The sequence below is a fragment of the Ictalurus furcatus genome, chromosome 7 (assembly GCF_023375685.1).
Source record: "Ictalurus furcatus strain D&B chromosome 7, Billie_1.0, whole genome shotgun sequence".
NCBI classification, from domain to species: Eukaryota; Metazoa; Chordata; class Actinopteri; order Siluriformes; family Ictaluridae; genus Ictalurus; species Ictalurus furcatus.
The window spans coordinates 8,405,939-8,431,971 of record NC_071261.1 but is presented as its reverse complement, the minus strand read 5'-3'; the positions used below and the strand labels follow the sequence as shown (position 1 = coordinate 8,431,971).

The window sequence follows — 26,033 nt, the reverse complement described above, 5'->3', positions numbered from 1 at the left end:
AGAAAGGATCTGTTCATGATCCAAAACATACGACGCGTCGGTCAAGCATGGTGGAGGTAGTGTCATGGCTTGGGCTCGTATGGCTGCTTCTGGAACATTCTCACTGATCTTTATTGACGATGGAACTCATGATGGTAGCAGCAGAATTAATTCAGAAGTCTACAGAAACACCCTGCCTGCCAAGTTACAGACAAATGCATCCAATATAAATCAGGAGGAACTTCATCATGCAGCAAGATAATGATTCAAAACACGCCGGCAACACAACAAACGACATCATCAAGGGACGAATGTGGAAGGTTTCAGACTGGCCAAGTCAATCACCAGACCTTAACCCAATTGAGGAGTATTTCACCTCCTGAAGGCAGAAGCCCCACAAAACAAAAAAAAAAAGAAGCTGAACTGAAAGAAGCTTTGAAACAGCGTGCAACAGTTTGGCGACCAGCTTGATGCAGTTATTCCGAGCCAGGGATAAGCAGCCGGATATTAAGCGTTATTTACCTCGACTATCTGTTCCTATACTTTTGCTCACCTAAAAATTGTGTGGTCTGCTACCAGTATCAGGAACTGAAAGCTGTCAATCTGCTCCATTGTCTCATTCCTCTTTTGAACCCGAACCCAAATCTCTTCGGTGTATAGCAAAAACAAAAGTACTTTCGGAGGGAACTGTAAACGCTGGAAAATTAACACTCTTTACCTAAAAAAAAATAAAAATAAAAAATAAAAAGTCTTTAGTGCTCAAAGCACTGATTGCTTGAAAAGCTCCCGAGTTTGTAAAAAGACCTCGATCAGCTAAAAATGTATATATAAAATACTTTCCTGTGTCGTGTCGGAGGCAGTGCACGGATTTTTAATGAAACGCGGCCCTTTTTTTAAATGGAACATGGCCCTTTGGCTCAGATGCCTCCGTCAATTTTAAGTGCCTTGACTGTTGCACTGAACTTGATTATTATGTTGATGGACGTGTTGATTACTGCCGGTGTTAAACCCTTGTGAAGGATGTCCTCTTATGCAAGCATTTCTTACATTTTGTGTTTGACATTTAGGAAATATCTACAACATGAGAATAAAGCCCCAGTTTCTCTCATGTCCTAAAGAAGGGCTCCTGGGGACTGGCCTTTAACGAAATCCTTATTAAGAAAAATACCTATTTCTCACACGCATTAGCAAAAAAAAAAGAAAAAGAAAAAAAGGTCAGTAATTTCCACAGCAGATCATTAACCACGCATGTGAAAGTTCCCGTATTCAGCTACAGCAAGAAGATAATTCAATGAGAGCTAATTCACAAAGTCAGGCATTCCTTTTGAACGACTGCTCATATGGTCATAAGAGCAACGAGGGATAATGACGGAAAGACATGGCGGTACGGACGGCCGAGAGATTTAGGGATGGGAGATAGCGAGAGATACCCGTGAGCAGTTCTCTGATCTCCACGTCTGTGGTTTTGCGAAGGAGGCGCACCAGGGCCGGGATGCCCCCGCAGTTCTTCAGTGCGATCTTGTTATCGTCGTTAGCTTTGCCGTAGACCAAGTTCCTCAGAGCGCCACAAGCGCTACGGTGCACGTCGCTCATCCGGTGATCCAACAGGTCCACCAGTAGCTGGATGCCCCCCTGTCTTCGTATCTGCAGCAAACAGAACAACAAAACGGACCACGACTACTGCTTTTTCCTCCCTGACCATTTATCCATCGGATTCAATCTGCGTCGGTTTATCTGTGGGAGTGTTTTTACGTATATCCTCCGAGCGTATTAAACATACTTGTATTGCCACCACACTCGCTACCATACCAGTGTCACTAGGGGCTGGGTGATATATCGATTATAATATCGATATCGTGATAAATGAGATCAATGATCACTTTTCTCAGATATCGTTGGTATGGTGATGTATTTTTTATTATTATTATTTTTTACATTTTTAATAATTACAAATGAAATACTACTGAATGGATGCCGTTTTTTAAACGTAATCTTCGTGGTCATTGTAGGCGTTAAAGAAGAGCATCGAATCGGTTTAACGGGGTTTTTTTGTTCGTCTTGTTGATTTTACTACGGTTTTGCAGTCAGTTTGTTCACTAAATTATATGTCGTGATATGTATCGTGTATCGTAGAAATGTCCTCGAGTATCGTGATATGATATTTTTGTCGTATCGCCCAGCCGTTTTGAGTGAATGATCCACCAGCCAAATAACATCTCCCCTGGTGATCCCTTCCGAGTGATAAATGAGGTAGAGGGGGAAACGGCATAGAAACAGATGGGCGTCAATCAGTGACGACATTATCGACCTACTGTATGGAAGGCCGACCTGATCAAATGTCCTGTGGATGTAGCTGCTACGTACCTGATCAGCTAGCAATTAGCAATCTGAATAAAACCCCGAATACGGGGCAGAGGGCATTGCTAACCCGACGCAGATAAACTAGTCCATGTACGGTGAATTTCAGACCTCATATTTCGGCAGCTTCCTTGTCAAATAGTATTTAAAAACTGACCATATAATACAGTTTGTCGTTTTTGAACTTTCTGGAACTAAAAGGAAAATCATAGCATGCTGTCTGGCGTATGTGGCGGTCTGCTTTACCTCTGATTTGATCTTATTGTCTCCGAAGCACAGATGCTGCAGGTAGGCTGCAGCGTTAGACTGAACAGATGGAAACTGGTGTTGTAGCATTTGGATCACTTCAGGCAGCTCAGGATCCCTCCAACCAAACTCTCTGGACAGGAACACACACACACACACACACACACACACACACACACACACACAGTCTACACCATGTGGAGGAATCCCACATCATATAATATTAAGAGCTATGCGCCAGATACGCACAACACTACTCGGACACAAACTAACAGCACATTTCTCTTTTAAAGAATGTACAGTAAGAACCATCTTTTCCTCTCTTCTGCATCTCAAGGTAGCTTTAGCTGCTAGCTAGGCGTCTGCATCCGATTCTAGCTTTCCTTTGTGAATTGCAAATCCTTTTTTTTTTTTTTTTTTTTTTTTTTTTTTTTAAAATTAAAATAAAAAAAGTGCCAAACAAACTGATAAGGGAATGGTTTTAAGCAACAGAACCAATTAAGCTGTGAACATGGAGTAGAATGGGTTTTTGGGTAACACAATCAAAGACACAAATAAGACATGCGTAACTGAAACATGCCAGACGACACTCAAGATCGGCCACGTTTTTGTTCTCTCTGGAGAAAGACGTATTCACGGTATAACGCTCCTCCCAGCAGCGACAGCCTCCGTCACTGGAGATTGCTCTAGCTTGTATGATTGCGCCATGCCGTTGCCAGCCTGATCATTTCCAATAGCAGCCTGGAGGTGACGGAGCCGCCGACTGGTGCTTCATGCACAGGGCGCTAACGATGCAGCACAGAATGCTGCTTATGCTGTACCACTCGAACGGGAACAGACTGTAATCTGCAAAGACAACGGTGGCATGCTATTCTGACATCTGCTGAGAGAAACACACATGCTCTACACCAACAGGACGGGACATCTCTCCTTTCTTGTTCTACTCTGCCCCCCCCACCCACCCCCAATTCTCTCTCCCAGTCTCTTTCTTACTGCTCTGATTGTAAACAAAAAGAAGCGAACAGCCCTTTTCATATCAAAGCTGGTCAACCCGGGGGTTGCAATTTAAACAATATGAGTGAGAGGGCAGAAATCTGGACCATACTGATAGTAAGAGAGCAACAGAATGCGGAAGAATGAAAGGGAGGATCAGCGGAGCGCAAAAATTGCCACGGGCCAGGGTATGGATAGATTACAGAGAAAGAACGTCATGTTTGATTCAGAAGCTGTAAGGTTGCAGGAAAACCCTAAGATGGGTCAAGACCTAACAGGAACCCTGGGAGAGCTCTAGTGTAGTACCGCCCGTTTCACTGCCATCCAACAAAATAACTCGAGTGCTCAACTGCAGCCATAAACGTAAACTGGGCGGTGGTGGTTCAGGTGGTAGAGCGGGTCGTCCACTAGTCGTAGGGTTGGCGGTTCGATTCCCGGCCCACGTGACTCACCATGCCGAAGTGTCCTTGGGCAAGACTCTGAACCCCAAGTTGCTCCTGATGGCAAGTTAGCGCTCTGCTACCATTGGTGTGCGAGTGTGTGTATGAATGGGTGAATGAGAACCAGAGTAAAGCGCTTTGGAATCTCTAAGGTTTAAAAAAAAAAAAAAAAAAAAAAAAAAAAAGCAAAAAGCGCTATATAAGTGCAGACCATCACATGCTCTGAGAAGTAGTCAGTATTTTGAACCGAGAGGCGTGCTACCATGCCACAGTTAAAGTCACAAAGATAACCTCCCCCCCCAGCCCCTTAAATAAATTCATTCATTAGCCTTTGTTTAGCTTGGAGTTCATCTTAAGCCCATTTAACCTCAGAAATCAGACCACTGTTATCTTTCCTGTTAATCAAAGTGGCCTTTACACGAGACACTGACGGTCAGTACGTTTACACGGACAGCAGTAATCTAATTATTGACCTTATTCTGAATAAGACGATATCCCGATTAAGGTGTTTACATGAGTCGCTTTTAGAATACTCCTTTCATATTGGATTAACGTCACACGTCATTACGTCCCCACGCCACGCCGTCCGACGTTCCCTCGGGAATTTCACGTATGGACGTACAGCTGGTCTTCGTTATGGTACCGTATACAGTTTTGGGTGTTTCATTTGAAATTTTACGAACGCTTCAGGTGCAGTTAATTATTCGTCATGCTGTACGTGCTAAGAGACGACTGCTTGAAGCCCTGGGCTGCGTCCCAAACCGCATACTTATCTACTATACAGTGACCGAGATACATGTATTTCGCCTATTATATACTGTAGTAGGCAAGTATGCGGTTTGGGACGCAGCCGTTCTCTTATGTTCGACAATTAAAATGTGATAAATGAACACAAAAACAAAATCATGCATCAGCTGTAATCTTTAAATAAAGTTTACTGCATTCTGAATCTGGAAAGTACTAGGCCTATAATTTCTCCAGTTGCCACCTGATACTATTTGGAGGGTGTAAGGCGCTGCAGAAATTTTGGGCCCTCAAAATGGGCTCACTAGCCAAAAAAGGAAAATGTACCTAATAAGAATATGCTTTTTTTTTTTTTTTTTTTGGTTACTGTTAGTAATTAAAAGATTGGCAATTTCCCTTCTGATAAATTACCCAATCACACTGTGACCTAGTTATATCAAATGAGTCAAATTATTATCTACAGTAGAAAATAGAGAACCAAATGATACCAGATGGTCTCCAGACAGACAGAGATCAGTACTAGTGTGGTCCATGAGACAATCTTGGGTTATTACGGTCTCATCGAATGCGCTGAAAAGTCGCCATTTAAACTGACTTGTATGTGAAGGAAGTGTACTTTGAATAAAACCTAAATGTTCTACCTACTTTTTATAGTACACTACTATATTCCTTTATGAGGAACACTTGTGTTTCAGCCAAGCACAATCACTTCATTATGGCTTTCAGGTCTGATGGTATATTATATACTCAGGGAGACCCAAGATCTTTTCATAATTATCTTCCTTATTATTGCTGACCTTTAGTTTCATCAACGCCAGAGTAATCATCATCATCATCATCATCATCATCATCTTGGGTGATCATTTTCCTTCCATGGACATGATTGTGGGGAAAACAATTAAAAGCTGGAAGAGCTAAAAGAGGTTAAAAAATATTACGATTTAAAATAAGATCTATACACATGACTGTTTCAGGAACCATGTTTAATAATCTGTAGATTCCGCCTTGTTTTAAGATAAAAGAGAGACAAAGTCTAGCTGTCTGATCTTATAAGCAGACTGCTGAGTCATTCTCAAGCAGAGGAGCCAAATAGAGAGGCAAACATAGCATGAGGAGAAAGGTGATGCAGGACTACTCTCCATTTCTCTCTTGTACTCCCTTACTCGTTCTCTCCACCATGAATGCCTTATTTCACCAATTAATGCCCGAATGAACGCCGTTCTATTCACAGCACTACCGATCCAGGCTCTGCTACTGGCTGGAAAGGAAAGATGAACCATGCATGAATAATCAAACGTCATGTGGGAACACATACCCACTGTGATGGCATTCCTCTTTGGAGGCCGGGGACCACTTTGGCCGAGAAATGGCGTCTTCACGCTACAGAGGACCGAGCACTTTTTCATTACAGGCTCGCTGATTTCATTCTCTTGCGGTCAGATATGTAAGTGCTCTGTGTGAGGGTAGAGGCTACTCCCATTACCTCACCTCCCAAAAGATAAGGTAGCAGACTGTGCGCGTCACAGCCTTTCGGCCTCCCAGACTGAGACTACAATTATCCTGGCCTTGGCTGAATTATGACCAAATTACAAAGAAGTCTTCTTATCAGCATATTCGGAATTAAGCACAGCTTCTTATTAAAGCAGCTGATTAGATACAGACAGAGAGAGAGCACGCGAGAGAGAGAGAGAGAGAGAGAGAGAGAGAGAGAGGACCTGTGCAACAGTAGTCTGGGTAGGCCTGAAGTCTGAAATCCTTCAGAATAAACTAATGAAACATTTGGATAGCCACTGAGCGGAGACTCATGTTTGTGGCAGCTCTTTGTTTCAGGCCTTTGTCCGGGTTCAGTCAGGTGAGCCTATCTTCAAGCCCCATGGCCAAACCATTAACACCACAATACCCACTGCCAAACTGCATCCCGTCATCCAAAACAGCCCCGTGGGGCTCCGGCAGGGTGTGGCTCAGCTTCTCATGGACTGTTGTGTTGCATGAGGGAAAGCAAAAAAAAAAAAAAAAAAAAAAAAAATTCCACACACAAATAAAAGCATCATAAATTATGCATGCCTGGAAGATGCCTGACTGAATATGATGATTAGAAATGGAGCTAATGGAGCGATATTTTGCAAAGGACACAGTCTGTGTCTGTACTGTATATGAGAGACAGCCCGGACGGAAGGACTCATGTTGGGGGCGTGGGGGGGGGGGAGATGCAAAAGCTGTGAAAAAAACAACAAAAAAAACAAAAAAAAAAAAAACAACCCATCCAAGACGCATAAAGAAAAGACCAAAAAAAAATGTTTAGATGAATCATCGTCCCACTCAGACATGCCTTTTCTGGATATAAAAGGCGTAGAGACGGCTGAATCACCGAGGCAATGATTTGTGATTTTTTGCTCTTTTCTCTCTCTCGGTAAATAGTGCTGACATCTGGTTTGTCATTTCACTCCCAGCCGTGAGTGCATGTACTGAAAATTTACTACGCGCTTGACGGTAGTTTGACGGAAACAAAATATTTGTATGTCGTACAAATGTACAACTAGCTCGGGGTGATCTGTCATGCTGAGCGACACGCCGAATACACTTAACATGGTAAACAGGAGAGAGCTTATCAGTCCATGTAATTGCTGAAGCTGTGCCTTGTGGTTGAGCCGGTGAAGTGAGCAGAGTGTTGAAACAAGCACGCTAATGAGCATGTGGCTGCTCTTCTCTGGTGACTCTGCCAGTTAACTGCACAACCTTCCTACACTATTTAGTGCTTATGATTTCTATGCACAGTAAATGTATACACACTACAGAGTACATCAACAAAACAAAAAAAATATAAATAAAATCACTTACTAACAGTCATTTCAGTACTGACTGCTGCGTATCGCAATATACACCGATCAGCCACAACATTAAAAGCACTGACAGGTGACATGAATAACATTGATTATCTCAATACAATGACTCCTGTCAAGGCCTGGGATATATCAGGCAGCAAGTGAACGGTCAGTTCTTGAAGTTGACGTGTTGGAAACAGGAAAAATGGGCAAGCGTAAGGATCTGAGCGACTTTAACGAGGGCCAACTTGTGATGGCTAGACGAGTGGATCAGAGCATCTCCAAAATGGCAGGTCTTGAGGGGTGTTCCTGGTATGCGCTGGTTAGTACCAACCAAAAGTGGTCCAAGGAAGATCAACCGGTGAACCGGTGGCAGAGTCATGGGCGCCCAAGTCTCACTGACGTGCGTGGGGAGTGAAGGCTAGCCCGTCTGGTCCGATCCCACAGAAGAGCTACTGTAGCACAAATTGCTGAAATACTTCACGCTGGCTATGATAGAAAGGAGTCAGAACACACAGTGCATTGCAGCTTGCCGTGTATGGGGTTGTGTAGCCGCAGACCGTTCCGAGCGCCTGTTCTGACCCCTGTCCGCCGCCGAAAGCGCCTACAGCGGGCGCGTGAGCTTCAGAACAAGCAATGGAAGAAAGGCGGCCTACGCTATACTAAGCCGATGGTTTTAATGTTATGGCTGATTTGTATTCGAATTAACATTTGAATTCCTATTGCATAGTCTCCATACCGCCATAAGTCAAACTGGATGCCAAGATACTCTACTGTAATCCTCCCAGGGGTAACACACACTATATCGGGCTGAATCGCTGTGACTCGGACAGCTGGCAGGAGAAGACGTGATTCTAATGTTTTTGAAGGTCTGACCCACTCCTGACCCCTCTTTAAGAGATGGAGGAGAGGCTCACACCATGGGCGATTTAGTACACACATGTGAACAGTGCCCCAGGGCAGCCGTGCAACTGAAGTGCTCAGGCAGAGCTTCCATCCGGCCATCGACTCTGAGGGCGTGGCTTTCAACGCCATGCGACTCTGAACCCACAACAGGCATGTGATGTTGGATGAGCAGGCCAACGTTTCTTCCATGAAACGTACAACTGCATATTTTATAGAAGTCTGAAAGTGGTAATGCTTGTATAAAAAAATAAATAAATAAGAGAAGGGTATATTAGTCTTTTCTATGAAATGTACATACATTACCTGTCATTTCACCTTTGAAACTAAAATGTTGAAACACGTTTAGCGGAGTACTATTACTTCACTCCAGAACGAAATACGGACCTACAGAACATGACCGCACCCTACATACAAGATTGACTCACAAACAGTAAAAGGTCAGAGCAGATGTTTGATATAAATTTAAAACTAACACAAACCTGCAATGCACCAAAGTAAACATCACAAACTCCACTATATGAAATCAAACCTACAATTAGATTACTATTTACAGCGGGGGAAATAAGTACTGAACGCGTCAACATTTATTTCAGTAAATATATTTCCTATGAGGTTATTCGCATGAAATTTTTCACCAGACTTTGGTATTAACTCAAGAAATCTGGAAATATAAAGAATTCACAACATTAAAGTCTGTAAATGAAGTTCTGTGTAATAAAGAGGAACGACATGGGGAAGAAAGTACTGAACACACTAACTGAAATGTATTTAATACTTCGTGGAGAAGTCTTTGTGTGTAATGACGGCTTCAAGATGCTTCCTGTATGAAGAAATCAATGGGCCGCAGTATTCAGGTGTGATTTTGGCCCGTTCTTCTAAACATATTGTCTTTAGATCTTGTTCAATTGGATTCGAGTCAGGTGATTGACTGGGCCGTTCCAACACCTGGATTTTTTTCCTCTGAAACCAGTTGTGAGTTTCCTTTGCCGTATGCTTTGGATCGTTGTCCTGCTGGAAGCTCCACCCACGTCTCATCATCATCCTGGTGGATGGCAGCAGATTCTTCTCAGGAATCTCCCGGTAAAGGACTCCAGTCATCGTTCCTTCAATTATATGAAGTCCGCCAGTACCATGTGATGAAAAACAGCCCCACACCGTGATGCTTCCACCTCCACACTTCACTGCTGGTGTAGTGTTTTCAGGGTGATCTGCAGTGCCATTTCTTCTCCAAACATGGTGTGCAGTACGACAGCCAAGGAGTTCAATTTTGCTCTCGTCTGACCAGACTACACTCTCCCAGTATTTCACAGGCTTGTCCAAATGAGTTGTAGCAAACTTTAAACGAGCTTCGACATGCCTTTTCTTTAGTAATGGAGTCTTGCGGGGTGAGCGTGAGCAGTGGAGTGCATTGCCTATTGTTTTCTCTGTGACGATGGCACCTGCTGCCTCCGAGTGTTTCTGGAGCTCTTTCCGAGTGGTCCTTGGCTCTTGGTCTATTCTTCTGACTCCCTGGTCAGAAATCTTGCGAGGATCTCCTGTGCGTGGCCGGTTGATGACCGAGTGATGTTGCTTCCACTTGTGGATAACGGCCCCAGTGGTGTTTACTGGAGGACTCAGAAGATTAGAAATACGTCTGTATCCGATTCCATCAAAACGTTTCGCAACAATAAGTCTGCGAAGGTCTTGGGAGATCTCTCTGCTTTTACCCATCATGAGATGTTTCTTGTGCGACACCTTGATAACGAAAAGCCTTTTTTATAGACCATCGATTTACTAACCCAGCTGATATTCATTTCCACAGATAGGCGGTAGAATTACTTACGGATTTCAGCTGGTTCCTTGCCTTGGAGAACTGCTTTTTCATTCCACTTTATTACACATAACTTTATTTATGGACTTTAATGTGGTGAATTCTTTATATTTCCAGATTTCTCGTGTTAATACTGATTTCTGGTGAAAATTTCATGTGAATATCCTCATTGGAAATATATTTACTGAAAGAAATGTTCAGTACTTATTTCCCCCACTGTATACTCCTTCTGCCATACACGATTGGAGAGATTTATTAAATTTGCTTAATTATTGTGACTTTGTTTAAAAAAAAAAACACAAAAAATAAATCATGCTACAATATGAAATGGTAAGAAAACAATGGAGAAAAAGATGACACGACTGCAATGTGATGTTTTGTGGCCAAAAAAAAAAAAAAAAAAAGACAAACTCATCACATGATCCAAGACACCATCCATAAAACCTTACTTCAGTCTACTAATTCTGATCTACTGACATTAATCAAAATGATTAGATAGATTAGACAAACAGACCTCTAATCTTATTCAAAATGCTGAAGACACACTGGAGGGAGTCAAATTTATGCTGCATCTACAAGAGCACTCGGAAAACCTCAACGTTATAGCTGAAAACGTTTTTTTTTTTTTTTGTTTCACATGCAGTGTGTCTGTTGTATAACAGGTTAGAGTAGAGAAGAGAAAAATAGATGAAAAGGAGAGTGTAAAATAAAAGCTGCATTACTTTGTCATTCTTTGTTCGGCTTGATTTTGATTCCAGACAAGGAATTCAGGGTCGTACCTATCAGGAGACAGGCAGAGAGAGAGAGAAAAAAAGAGAAAGGGTAGGTGGCTAGCACAAAGGGGTTTGACATTTAAAAAAAAAATTAAATAATAAAAAAAAAATTTAAAAGAACGTATTGATTTTAACTTTCTTCCTCCCCCCCACACCCATTACACCTTTGCACACAGTTCGCTCTGGACATGCACGATCGGGTTTCGTGTTTAAAAAGGCGCACTCATATAATGATCATTTCGTTAGTACACTGGATGGTCATTTGTAGTTCTGGGTGTTGCTTACAAGGGAACCCCTACAGCATGCTTGATGGAGGTAGGCATGACAGGTGTGTCATGAATTCAAAACTAATTGCCTACACCATCTTTCACCTATATATTTAGTTCTGCTGTGCCTGATACACCCCTGCCACACACACACACTACCATCCCAGTGTCAATGCTTTGCTGAGAGTAATCCACTACCTCGAGAACGCCTGGTGGTCCTATGGTGGTCCCTTTCCAATAACTTTTGGACAGTCAGTACCTCAATTCAAAAAGGCACCTATATAGATCAAATTGCCAACGAGTGTAAGCATTAATTTAGGCGTCCCTAATAAAGTGTAAGCGCTCTACTGAATATACGTAGTTAAATGTTTAACATACTGTACCTAAACAGCTACAGATACAGGAAACCTAGATGCCGCATTGGGCTAGCCCTTGGCGGTGACGACTTTACAAAACCGACTCCATTGATTGAGTTCAAAGTTTACGCAGAGAATTTAGCAAAAAAATTAATAAAAAAATAGTGGTTTCGCCACCAAAAATTCCGCATGTTGCATCGCAAATTTGGAAAAAAATCCCAACAATCGCAAAAAAAACTTCAGTGAAATCCTATATGGATATTATTATTATAGTTAGTATTATTGTAGCTATTTTAATAATGATGTCGTAAAATTCAAAAGGATCAATAGTAGTAATTCATTAAGACTGGCAGGTCTTTGATTGATTGGTTTATGGAGGATTCTTTGTTCCACTCTACATTACATTAGCTACACAGACTCGTATTATTGGCATTGCAGATATATATTTACGTTTACGTATGATCGATCAGATTTCAGTTGAACGTAAAGCGGGTTACGAGTGACCGATTGCCGTAGCCGTCGAATTGATAGCGGCGGAAGCGTGAAAGAGGCGATGATACGGCATCTACTTTTCCTATACGTACACGGATACTGTATATGCGCCCAAACTTTTCCGAAAACAAGTCTTGACGAACGTCTTCCCGGACGTATCGAAGTAAACGTGCACGTTGTGGCTTTGGCCGCAGTCAACAGACGCGGAGCGTCGCACGCCGTTCGGGTTCCGCTCCACTGGCGGTGTGCACACGCGAGAGAAAAACTTAAAAACATGAAGGGTAAACAAAAGAGATGACAAGAAAAGTCAACAAAACAAACGAGGTAAAAGGCAAAACAATAGAAAGGAACCCCACAGCCCCGGTGTAGCTTGACAGCTTGCGCAACATGATAGAATGCTGAGGTGTTTATCAGTGGCCTTGTAGCTCGTACAATCCAATAACGTACATCGTAGCAAATAAGGAGGACAGGAACAAATCACGTTTACTAACTAACTAACTGACTGACTTTCGTCTCAATCGCGCTTACGACCAAAGCAAGTAAGTATGTGTTGTGCAGTTATGACATTTCATTTTGCTGTGACCTCAAGGCAGTTGGAAAGTGAATTAATAAGAGAGTATAACGATTTGCAACTCGTGCTGTTCGGCATTTCATTAATATCGTTGAGTGTGTACGTGTGCAACAATATTACTGAACGCCATTCGATATGAAATGGAGGCTTCTGCTCACCTGGGGTCCTTTTGGATGCTGTCGACAGAGGGTGACCTGACCAGCGTGGCCTCGGGCGGCAGCGCAGGGCCTGATTTGCTGTAGGGTGAGTCGGCTGAAGGGCAGAACTGCAGCGTGCGATATGGGTTGGAGTAGTCGGGTGCGACGGCATAATTGGAGCGGGGAAAGGTGCCTGTGGCGTTCTGGCTGCTTGTGCGCTGCAGGGGGATGGGCTCGACGCCAGGAGAGGATGGAGCTGGGGCACAAGAATAGGTGCAAAAAAAACAACACACAGTTCAGGGCTTAGTGAAAATACAAAAGGAGTTTGAAAGCTAACCATCATACAATTTTTTACATTTTTTAAAAAATAAATAAATAAATAAATAAAAGGCCAAAAATCCAAGCAACTGTGCATCCGTCACGGAATCTCAAACGTGATTGTACACTATGCAGTGGCGTAACAGTGCACAAAATTCAAATTCCATACAACACAACACATTATAGCTGTTTCTCGAAACAACACGTTTTCAACGCAAAAAGAAGCACTGCCTGAACACGTGCCTTACGCGAGCATGGTCGACTGATTAAAACCTGAAAGTACAATAATCGAATGGTTATTTGCTGCCAACAGCATGAACACCCATTCAGCAGATATTCTTGGCAGCATAGAACTAAATAAAAACCGTGCATTAGAACGCAATAAATAAATAATAAACGTGGCTGACCGAATATGACCGAGAGCGCTCGTGTGCGCTGGTCTCAGCAAATCCTCAAAACCTGCAAAACAAACGGGGTGTGTCTGAAGCATGGACGTGTCCTAGTCTGCGGTCAGCTAGCTGTACTTCGAATGTCACGCAGGCTTGTGTAGCTCCAACGGAGAGAGACGGAGCGTGCGTGTGTGGTTTTAGAACTAGCTAGTATGCTAGCGTATCGGCTCGTGAAAAACGGCGTGCTTCGGAAAACCCCGATCGAACCTTCAGCATCCTGGAAGGTTCGTTTTCAGACGAGGGTGTGTAGGCTTGAATAAGTTTAAAGTTTATTACAACTCACGTGATATAAATGCTATTTTATGACAAACAGCCTACTGTATTATGCAGCCTGTTGAATGTATTGATTAATACACAGACATACCGATTCGCCGTATCGTTACAGCCAAAACGCTATAATAGTAATAATAATAATAATAATAATAATAATAATAATATAGTTAATACTATACAGTCGGGGGAAATAAATACTAAACACGGCAATTTTTTTTTCCCCAGTAAATATACATTACACATAACTTTATTTATGGACTTTAATGTTGTGAATTCTTTATATTTCGGGATTTCTTGAGTTAATACTGATATCCGGTGAAAATTTCATGTGAATAGCTTCATCGGAAATATATTTACTGACAAAAAAAAAAAAAATGTTGACGCGTTCAGTACTCATTTCCCCAGGCTATATTTAACTTGGATGACCGACAGGAAATGAAAAATCAAGCAACACAGTGATTTTATGTAAAAAAAAAAAAAAAAAAAAAGAAAGAAATAAAATGATCTGAAAGAAAACTGCTGCTGTTTTAAAATGTACGTTTCCTCTTAAATTGACCAGAAAGAGTATGTTTAAAAGTAACCTCAGTTAACAGTTTCTCCTGTGCGGACAGAAACATTATCAAGACGATACCGTGATGGTTGCGCTTGACTAACCGACAGCAAGCGAGGTGCAAATAGGCCTAAAAACAAAATGATGATTACGCTAAATACGTACAGGTGGTAAATTCATATGCGATAGCTTAACAGTTTCGAGAGGAAGGAAAAAAGAAAGAAAAAAAAAACACATGTAAACTGTGACTGAAAACATCTGCACAATATGTTGACGTTCAAGTAACGAAGTCAGTTTGTTTGTAGCTGTAGCTCAGACAGCTTCAAACACTACCCGTCACTACCTGTGGTGTGAAAGGGATTTCTAATTGAAAAGAAAACAAAAACGACCTGAAACACGGCATGGAATTTGTTTGACGTGCTCAAAACCATCCCATTTGCATAAAAGTAGGCAAGACTAAAAATGTCGTGTGCTGTCTTACCCTGACCCTGGGTGAAGTTCCTCAGTGGTGCTTTCTGATAGACCCGGTCCTCGTAGATGGGATCGATGTGGTGCTCAGGAGACTGCAGGGGGCGCAGTTCAGCGCCCAGATGGCTGTGCTGACTGCTGTAAGAGCCCCGGGAGCCTGGACACGACGTACGAGCAAACCAGAATGCATCATATACTCATCGTACGGCATCAACGCGAGAATATGCGGATGACACATTGCATATTAATGCACTTAAAAAAAAAAAAAAAATCTATATATAATTTGTAGCATATATTTTATTTTAAAACAAAATATATACTGTGTGTGTGTAGTGCCAGACAATAGTAGTATAGTGCGCACCTGCAAGACTGCCAGGCCTCTGAAGGGTAGCGTTGGCATAAAGCTCATGGGAGATCTTGTACTGGTCGGAGGAATGCAGCAAACGTTTGGCGGGTGAAAGTGTGGCGTAGCTGCCCACAGCTGAGCTGAGCTGATGGAGGGGGGAGGAGCCAGTGGTGTTGCCCTGCCCAGGTGAGGCAGACACTGCCCCTCCGGCCGCCATGTTAATGGGCGAGCTAGTGCTGTAGGATTTGGCTAGGCGACTGGGTGACTGCTTGGGCGAGGATACCCGCTGCAGAGTGGCGTAGCTGGGCATATCCGAGGCTGAGCCAAGCCTCTGGAGTTTGGAGGGCGAGCCCAGGGCCTGCACGGAGAGCGGCGAGCTCACACGCTGGGCTGGCAGGGTGGCACATGAGTAATAGACTGAAGGCTGAGTGTCAGGCAAGTGGAAAGCGCTGCCATGGCTCTGTGCCAGCGAGTCTCGGGACTGCGCGTGTACGCCCGGGTCATTGCCCACCAGCTGGGCTGCACGGCTAGAGGTCACCTAGCAGAGTGAACAGTACGAAAAGCGTTACGTCGGTCTGCTCGACATCCCGATGCACTACCGATGGGCATGATTCGTGTCTCATGATAAAGGAATATTTCTTTGATTATTTTTTGATTTAAACAAAAAAGAAAGAAAAATAAAATATTAACTTAGTATGACCTACACTCCTATTAAATAAATAATAATAATTTCTTTTTAAAAAAACCATCAAGTTACACCATGCATATCTACCACGTTCATAGAGGTAATTTGCGTTCCCATCATTTCTAGCTCTTAGCTGCTCTTGTGCCTGAAGCCAAAATGAGTGAAGTCCAAGGTATGAAACTGTTAAGTGCTCTGTGGTTGTCCATTTCAAATTAATGCCCAGCGCAGGCAGCCAAGCTGAAGAAGAAGAGTTCCCCCCCTCCTTCATTATATAATACCAGGAAATGCTATAGGCTAATCCTCCTTATGTAAATCATATCCCTTGAACTAGCTTCGTGAGCACTACTAAAGAAATATGCCTATATAATTATTCATTTAGTAAAACACGTGACTGATGTAATTTAGTATCTAACAAAAAAATAAATAAAAAAATAAATAAAAAATGCATTGCACTCATCAGTAAACTTTGACTTGAGTTTTAGATAACAAAGCATCAACGTTTAATATAGACGTATACGGTGGGATGAAATGCCGTGTCTCTTAGGACCATGATGCAACATACAAGACAAGACAGCACACAGGGGCTTTGCGTTGCCACAAGTGTAAACCAGAAGCTGAGGTTTTGTGATTTTGTAGCTCTGATGTGTGTGACTCAGCGCACGCAGGCCTTTATAATTAGATCCGGAGCTAAATCAAATACACAATGTTAGACCTGCCAGGAAGGACTTAGCGTAAATGGGTCTATATACTGAAACTTTAAAGGGTCTATTTGAGCATATAGTGTACTATGGAAGTTCACAGTGCATCATGTTATACTCTGTAGTGTATCTAACAAGCATATATATATATATAATGAATAAGAATGATTCTACATGCTGGACTAACTTAAATACAAATAATTGCTGGATGAAGGCTAATTTGAGGATTTTTTTTAATGAGAAGCTCAGGTAGCTATTATTTTTTTTAAGACCTTATAGCCATAAACTGGACTATCCAAATAAAAATGGGAGAAAAGGTGCAAGTATACAAGGACAATATGTCTAACGTGTGTACAGATGATCTACTAAACATCAACCACAGATCATTAACGTGTTGAGAATTTGTTACTCGTTTTGTTCATGTCTACTGATGCGAACTTCAGTTTTAGGTCGTTTGCCTAACGTGGACTATCCAATTGAAGTGTTAGGACATTAAAAATGGTAGACCTATTAATATTCAGATGAATTTAGATGCTGAATGATAAATCGGTATAGTTTGAATGGACTTTATAAAAAAAATAAATAAAAAAGTCCCATGACCATGAGTCCCATGACTGAGCGTGTAAACTAGTATCGTAGTATTCGATTTCCAAAGGGAATAGTAACCAAACCCTACCTGATTGTAGCTGTGCACGGCGCCTCCCACCTGAGCACCGCGTGCTAGGGGTTGGGAGGTCGCCGGGTCTCCCAGGGCCAGGGTCTGGCTGCTATGGTAACCAGCAGTATAGGGGAAGGTGCCCTCTTGGTTATTGAGCTGTAAAGCACTCTGGGACAGGATGCCGGCTCCTGGGTGGGGGAGACAAACATGTATGAAATAAGTGTCCTTTATTCTTCCTATATTCGTTATCTATATGGTGCAAGTATAAACACAATGCTCCTTGTACACCAGCTCAAAATGCTTTCTTGCTTGTTTTGCCTGACCGATTTTCAGGCTCGCTTTTTTTTCCATTATGTATTGCCCTGCTTTCTCACCATCCCTCTCTCAAACACAATGTTTTCTTCCTTATTTTCCCTTCTCACCCTCCATCACTATTTTCCCTTCTCACCCTCCATCACTATTATCTGCCCTGCATTCTCTCTCTCTCTCTCTCTTGGCCTTCTCCCTCCCAGATTCGGGAATGGAGATGGATGTAGTGGGCATGTATAATTAATCAGGACTGGAGGAGTCAGTGAGCTCATGTCATGAAGAATGGGGCCAGCAGGAGCAGAAATCACGTTTGCCAATCCGCCTCTTCCTCTCAGACACAGAAGGAGGCCGAGCTGCTCGGCTGGTTCTGAAAGCTCACGTTGATCCGGAGGTACAAACTCCGCCACGAAAGCTTCTGCTCTAACGGAATACATGCTTCACAAGCGCGAGGTGCCAGTCAGTGCCACAGAGGGCTGTCTGTTTTACAGGGGTGTGGATGTACAAAATGACTTTATTGACTAAGCAGAGAAAGCCTGGTTAGCAGAGAGTTGTCAGTCATTTTTTTTTTTTCTTTCCTTTACTATTAAAACCATTGCAGACCCTGGAGATTTTATACAGCAAGCTTCAGGATTCATAAATGTGTAATCCTAGGCTGTGTCTATCCATCTCGGAGCCATCTCAGAGTCCATTTGTGCCCAGGTCCTGCGGTCATATAGAATGGCAGTTGAGAGAGATGTGTTTATCCAGGTAGCTGGTGACCGAGCATGACTTATCTTTCATCTCGGAGGTCTTTTATCACTGTTCTGCTTGACCTATTTTCAGATTTAAGAAAAGGTTTCATCAGGTTACTATTTTATGACCATCTGGAAAATGATATTCTCATGCAAAACAACTTAAAGTGTCGATAACGTATACACGATGTTATACGTGGTTCCCCCCTCCCCGCCTCCTATGGTCATACACTTGCAAAAATTAGTTTCTAAACCATATTTTATTTATCAAGCAGCATCATTTCAATGCTTTTCTGAATCATCCCAAAATTCCTATCCCTTCATGCTGCTCTGTATGCATCTGCCTGTTTTACATGAGATCAGCCTGATCTATTCAGTGCGATGAATGCACGTGTGATTACTTCGGAACGATATTATTTGTGCCCCAATTTGTAGGCGTGAAGAAAAGCCACAAAGTGAGAGCAATGTCATAGCCCACTTACGGTCAAGAGCTGCAATTCACACTTGCAGCTATTGACATTCATAATGTGGCATAACAGGTAGCGCTCCATGCCACATGCTCTGAATACAGCAGAGGGCAGAGGATTCTCTCAGTGAAAGGAGGTGAATAGAAACCGCAGAGGGAGCAGGCCCTGAGTGGCGAACACCTGCAAGCCTCCATTATCTGTGCCTGCATCTGGCAGATTCAATTCTCACCCCCATCACTCAGATTCAGTTCTTACTCCAAATGCTATAATGTGCAAGTACAAATTATGAACATAGCTCTTCAGGTAAGTACACATAGGACCTCCTCTGCAGGTGCCAGACAGTGGTCCTGTATGCTGGCTGGCTGGTCACTCAAACTCTACCTCACTAATGCCAATCAATTACTACCTCAGGTGTTGCCAATCAATTACTACCTCAGTGCTGCCACTCAACCGCTACCTCAGTGCTGCCACTCAACCGCTACCTCAGTGCTGCCACTCAACCGCTACCTCAGTGCTGCCACTCAACCGCTACCTCAGTGCTGCCACTCAACCGCTACCTCAGTGCTGCCATTCAATTACTACCTCACTGTTCCTCCTTCTGCTACTCCCTCTCTACCGCTACTCAACCTCTACCTCAGTGCTGCCACTCAACCTCAGCCTAACTACTGCCACTCAATATCTACCCGAGTACTGCCACTCAACCGCTACCTCACTACTCCTACTCAATTACTACCCGAGTACTGCCACTCAACCTCGACCTCAGTGCTGCCACTCAACCTCGACCTCAGTGCTGCCACTCAACCTCGACCTCAGTGTTCCTCCTTCTGCTACTCCCTCTCTACCTCACTACTGCTACTCAACCTCTACCTCAGTGCTGCCACTCAACCTCAGCCTAACTACTGCCACTCAATATCTACCCGAGTACTGCCACTCAACCTCGACCTCAGTACTGCTATGTGAATCAGCCCCTACCTACCTACTGCATCTCAACCTCTACCTCATTACTGGCACTCAACCTTTACCGCTATGCTACTTTTTAAATTCCCAGTCCCACCCGATTCCGAGGGAACTTTTGCCAATCCAGCCCAATCCATCAGACTCTTGACCAATCCTGCTTGCTCTTGCCATTATTATTGTTTGCACCTGTGCTCAATATTTTCTGACAAACTGGTATTATTTCTTAAAATATAAACAAATTAGCCATTTAAACCACCATGACCGTGACCAGGATAAGGCAGTTACCGATGACACATGAAAGAAAGCAGTAAAAATGTATCACACAGTGCTGCAAAAGCCCCATATACACTCTTGTTAATGAACATGGCCTTACACAACCGTCACACTTGACCGTCTCTTCTACTCCACAAAAAAGTTTCAATAAAAATAAATAAATAAACTCCTTCTCCTGCTGCGTTTTGTTGGGTCCCACAGGATCCCAGTCCGAGTGCACACTTCTACCCTATACCCAGCTACTGCATCATGCCTAACCGCAAACATAACTACAGAGGAGGAACAATTCTTACTTTCACCTGCTGCAAAATCCTGGGAATCCAGAATACCAGATTCTTGCAGGGATCTGATGCAGGAGTCCACCAGCTCCAGGCCAGTGGTGAGCTCTTCTTCTATGTCCTTTTGTCCGTCTATAGGGAAAGACGCAGAACAAGAGAAGGAAATTACATTGGTTCTGGTTTTGGGTCTGGACATCAACAAAAACGCAAAAGCAGACCAAAAAAAAAAAAAAAAAACAACAACAAAACCCCCCAGTACACTCTCTCATGCAATTTTACTTCTCATTTACAGAACTACAACAGAGGGAGGAAAACCTGCCAAGACCTGCCATAGATGAATCTATGCCAGCAATTTAGGGCCAAACATACACAGAGGTAAAAATAAAGCAATATTTTCCCCCAGATTTCAGAGTGTATGCCACAAACTAGATCCCAACTGATGTATTGGATGACTGATCAAATTGCCCGATATTACATTTTTACAGACTTACTGGAATCAGTGAAAATCACTCCAATAAACTATGACGCTGATGACCTTTTAACGATTACCAAACATACTTTAGCACCACAATTTATGTTAAAAAGGGGGCTCTTCAATGGTTGTGGGGATTCAATTGCTTTCGAAATTTCTAATCAAAATGTATTTGTTTGAAACATTGACATTTGAGAGTTAATTTGATTGATTTTTTAAAATTATTAGTATTTTTTACAACTTTTATATTACACACACACACACACACACACATATATATTCCATGTTTACATGTTTATATTGCTGCTTCAAGTATTTGAGAAAATCGTATCAATAAAGCATCGTTTAACCCGTCAATTTAACAAACCTTTGAGGTTTAAAGTTTTGATCATATACAAAGTATATTAGCAGATATCATTCATTACCAGCTCCTTAAAATTGGCTGGGTGCGATTACATACCTGCTAGGAAGACATTACAGGATCCTGTTCCAGTAATTACATTCAGTGCACTAGCTCCCATCAGTCATGTTATTTTGCTGATTAACTGCACTGATTAATATGCCCCTTTCACTGTACCTGGCTGAGAGTTAAAAACAGTGTGGCGTTGACCACCCACTCGCTCTCATAAATAATTCACACACTTGGCATACTCCACATCTCGATTGTGTGCTTGTTTTGCTGTAAAGTCGAGGTGCTATCTTTGGCTAAGGTTTCTGCCATAATCCGATCAATTCATTCGGCACGGGCTGTATTTTGGTTTGATGAGTACAGTTCGGCTGTCGTGTGACCCTGACAGATGGTGACAGCTGTCAGCGCTCTGCTCCGAGCAGTATGTTAAACACTTCCTCGTCTAGCGCGTGGCATTCGTCGAGTCTCAGATGATTAGTTAGGCACGACTTTCGACTACTGAGGGTGTACAGAACTCTATTAAGGTAAGATCAGAACATCGGGCACAAATAAAAAGGGTTAGATACACCGATTTGCTATCGAAAGGTAGCAAGGAACATGCCTACTCTACCTTGGTTGTTCCAGCGAAACTTCTCATCAGCAGAACTGCAGAAAGAGAAAGAGCAAGTCAAATGCGGTGCATAATGATATGCGTCATTAAGAACGTCGCATTAATTCAACTTGAATACATAAAAATTGCTGTGGCTCATAAAAAAGAAAAAAAAAAAAAGGCTTTCTGTGCATCACACTTTTTGAAAAACATAACCACTTGCCAAATCAATGAAGGATATTGAGAGGTAATCATGATTATGGATTAGAAGTCAATGTAGGGATGAGGAGCACCGTACTGCTGATCGATGATCTTTAATAAGGGCGTACAGTAAACAGAACCCTGCTTGGGCCCCGGAGCCATTGAGAGGTTAAATACTTGCTTACTGTCCCTCAGCCACGCTGCAGATGCGAAATCATTCTACTGATTTTCGTCCGGCGTGCGTAAACTTACACTGCAAGAATGTCCGTAATCGTGCGAGGGTCACGATTCACGGGAGAAAACAAAACGCCACATGCTAATAAGTCTGTGGTGTGTTCCTCCTCAAAATACAGCAATTTAGCAGCAATTATGCCGCGAACAATTCCCACAAAGACTGCCTGCGTGAAGAGAGATGAACTACAAGCGATTTCACTAAACGCTTAAAGCGCTGGGCTTAATGAGAGAGCCGGGTTTTTTGGTGGGCGATAAAAGATTGCTCAAAATTGCCTGCTTGAACGGCTTTCGAACGCAAAGTAAACGGACCATAATAATTTACTTTGGCGAATCGATATCGCGTCCGGGTTAGCGGGTCAGCAGTTCTAAATACGGCCGTCTATATAATAAATCATGAGGTCTTTTGGTAAAAAGATTGCTTTCTTCTACCCAGATAATTAAAAATCAGAATAATGTAATTATTGAAAAGCAAAGTGCTTTGGCTTGCTGAGGGTCAGTAGGTGGTCAGCAGTTAATCATTGTTATTTAGGGCTCCCCCCCCCATTCCCATACAGACAAAAGCCACTTACAGCTACACTACTCTAATTTACTACCGCACCTGTAAAAGATTCAGTCCGAATACACATACTTGGAAACAGACCTATAGAAATGTACAATTTCAGATTGTAAGGAAACCAAGAAAAGGGGCTTAATTACATAACAAAACACTACAAACGCTTTCTTGCTCATTTCCAGTATGACCAAAAATCTCCAAAGCTGTATCTAATCTAAAACGATTCCATAGCGTTTTAGATTTCAGTTCAATTAGCAAATCTTGGTGGCGATCGTGGGTTTTCCATTACGTGGTCTAAAAACTGAAGCAAAGAATGTGCACGGGTGACAAAGAGTGAGAGGGAGGAGAAACGCAAGAATGAAGACTGAAAGAGAGCGAGCGAGAGAGAGAGAGAGAGAGAGAGTATGCTATGACGGGTCACAGCAAAGCTCTTATTGCATGTGAAAAGGAAGCGAGCGGGAGAGAAAGGGGGTAAGGGCGAGGGAGACAGAGAGAGAGTCAGGCCCAGCACTGTTGGGGGTCACTAGGTTCTTTAGCACAAAAAGAGAGGGAGAGAGAGAGACACACAAGAATGGAGGGAGGCATAATCTAAAAGCTGACCAGCTGCAGAAAGTGCCTCCGAGTGCTAATGTAAAAAACCATGAGCGAGAATGACTGGTGGATGCACTCGAGAATGGCACGCTCATGCGCCAGCCATATAATCAGCGTGAAGAAGATGGTCTTTAAGAAGAACACGGGAGGTGAAGTCGTCTTCTCGTGTGTCTTCTGACTGAACCACCCTGAAGCTCCACACACAGCAGCCGCTGGTGCCTACTACAGCATGTGAAAGGGATTCTTATAATGGCACTAATGAGTGCTGATCAGAAGCGCTCATCCATGAAAAACAAAGACAGGCCACCCATCAGCCAGCACTGGATCAGGAGGATCACACAAGTTCCAGCTTTTGCCGCTGTAGAGAGAGGTAGAGGTAGAGAGAGAGAGAGAGAGAGCGCGTGCTAAATGCGGACACCGGCTTACCAGAAAGCATTCCGGCAGAACGAATAAATCCGAGCATTTAATCCATTTAATAATTTGGATTCCGAGAACAAGGCTCGGGTTTCCTGGACAGAGGATCGCAGGGTCAACAGTGTAAACATATTATTCTCGAGAACCAAGACAACAGAGAGCAAGATGTCAAGACATCGGAGAGAACAGTGTCGCGTGTTAGACGTACGCTGATAGAGAACCGAAAAAGAAAGTGTGTTAATGTCCCCGTGAAATCAAAATCGACGTTTGGTATGAATATGTTCACCTTAAGGGGATCTATAAGCAAGTGTGCTCCACAACAATGACACGATTTACACAATCGCTTTACCACCAGCACGGATCAACAATTACGATGACATCATTCTGCACTTCTGCTTCTCAACGGATTTTCTGTCCAACAGCCCGGGCTGTGAGTTAAGCTAAACACTATTGGCTATTTAAAAAGAAGGAGGAGCCACTCTATATGCCCCGCCCCGACTTCCTGTTTCAGTGGAAATTACGTCAAACACACCGAATAACGCCACACAGTTTCAAGGAACTTCAGGGGAACTTTAAAAAAAGAAAAAAAAGAGCTCATGAGTGTATCGAGTGGAGGTTGCTGAGTCATGATGTGCCGTTGTAGATGGGGAGCCTGGCTCATAGTCCGAGAACGGACCACATCACTTTATAACTTCTTCATTTCTGCTTCCTTTTGGCAGCAAGAGAGAATCGCTGACTAAATCGGAACAAGCTCTTAACAGGCTTCAACATCCTCACATCCAAACAAACAAACAAAAAATATTCAGTTGATCAGGTGGTGTTTTTTCCAAGCTTCATTTGTCCAGTCTGGGTGAGCCTGTGCCCACTGTAGCCTCAGATTCCTGTTCAACGTGGTCTCTTGCTGTTGTCGCCTACGTGCCTCGAGGTTTGACGTGTTCCGAGATGCTTTTCTGCTCACCACGGTTGTAAAGAGTGATTATTTAAGCTTCCACGGCCTCCCTGAACCGATCTGGCCGTTCTTCTCCGACATCTCTCACCATCGAGGGGTTTTTGCCTGCAGAACTGCGGCTCACTGGATTTCCCCCCCACCTGCACCGTTCTGCGTAAACTCTGAAAACCCTAGAAGATATTCAGCATTTTCTGAAACGATCAACAAGTCACAGAGCTCACGTTTTCTGTATCTGACGTTATGCACTGCGCTGCTGCCGCATGATTGGCTGATTGTATAATTGAATGAATGAGCAGGTGTATAGGTGTTCCTAATGAAGTGCCAAGTGTATATTGTATAATTTTATTTTGGCACAATATTTTTTAAAACATTAACCTCTTAAGTAGTTCTTCTATCCATCCATCCATCCATCCATCCATCCATCTTCTGTACCGCTTATACTACACAGGGTCACGGGGAGCCTGGAGCCTATCCCAGGGGATTCGGGGGACAAGCCGGGGGACACCCTGGACGGGGTGCAAACCCATCACAGGGCACAATCACACACCCATTCACACACTACGGACAATTTAGAGATGCCAGTCTCTATAAGCCGATATGGCATGTCTGGGGGAGAAAACCGCAGCACCCAGAGAAAACCCCCAAAGCACGGGGAGAACATGCAAACGTGCACATAGGGCGAAGGCGGGAATCGAACCCCAAACCCTGAGGTGGAAGGCAAACGTGCTGACCACCAAGCCTTCAATCATAAAATAAAAGTCTTTCCTGTAGTGGTTTCAACATTATCTGATCACAACCTGATCACTAATATTAGCTGAAGAACAGCAGAGTGTTGCTTTATGCAATGCAAAAACATACTTTTATTATTATTATTATTATTATTATTATTATTATTGATTTTTGAAAAGATTTCAGGAATTCATGATGCCAACCATATTCACTGTACCACTAGCTGACCTTTAACCTTTTTTTTTTGTGTTTTGTTGCCTTTAACCAAACGTGTAGCTTTTTTTAAATTATGGAGGTAGTGTCTATCGTTTGAATTTGAAACTTGACAACCTCAAGAAATCGACTAAACGGTGCAATTCTGAAAGTGTGGAGCTTTATACCTCACCATCCTACTTTTAAAACCTTTTACCATGGCCTTGATTGTGCTTAATGGTATTTTTAACTGCTTATGTAGTTCATCTTTTTTAACTATTGCCTGGCCTGTACAGGTCAACAACCATCTGTGTCTTTTGTGTGGGATGCCCCCCCCCACACACACA

At 42.9% G+C, this 26,033-nt stretch overlaps 1 protein-coding gene across 2 annotated transcripts in view; it reads right to left on the bottom strand.

Annotated features, from left to right (window-relative positions):
• Positions 1 to 26,033, bottom strand: part of ctnnd2b (catenin (cadherin-associated protein), delta 2b) — an 83,811-nt gene that overhangs the window by 24,320 nt on the left and 33,458 nt on the right. Inside the window, exons 3-11 of one of the 2 annotated variants that reach the window (XM_053628178.1) lie at positions 21,845 to 21,879; positions 20,369 to 20,485; positions 17,357 to 17,526; positions 15,313 to 15,835; positions 14,965 to 15,108; positions 12,915 to 13,149; positions 11,021 to 11,077; positions 2,584 to 2,716; positions 1,410 to 1,623 (exon numbers count right to left, since the gene is read on the bottom strand). In XM_053628178.1, the coding sequence (XP_053484153.1) occupies positions 1,410 to 1,623; positions 2,584 to 2,716; positions 11,021 to 11,077; positions 12,915 to 13,149; positions 14,965 to 15,108; positions 15,313 to 15,835; positions 17,357 to 17,526; positions 20,369 to 20,485; positions 21,845 to 21,879 (1,628 nt within the window). The remainder of the gene's footprint in view (positions 1 to 1,409; positions 1,624 to 2,583; positions 2,717 to 11,020; positions 11,078 to 12,914; positions 13,150 to 14,964; positions 15,109 to 15,312; positions 15,836 to 17,356; positions 17,527 to 20,368; positions 20,486 to 21,844; positions 21,880 to 26,033) is intronic. The other variant, XM_053628177.1, reaches the window with a different exon arrangement.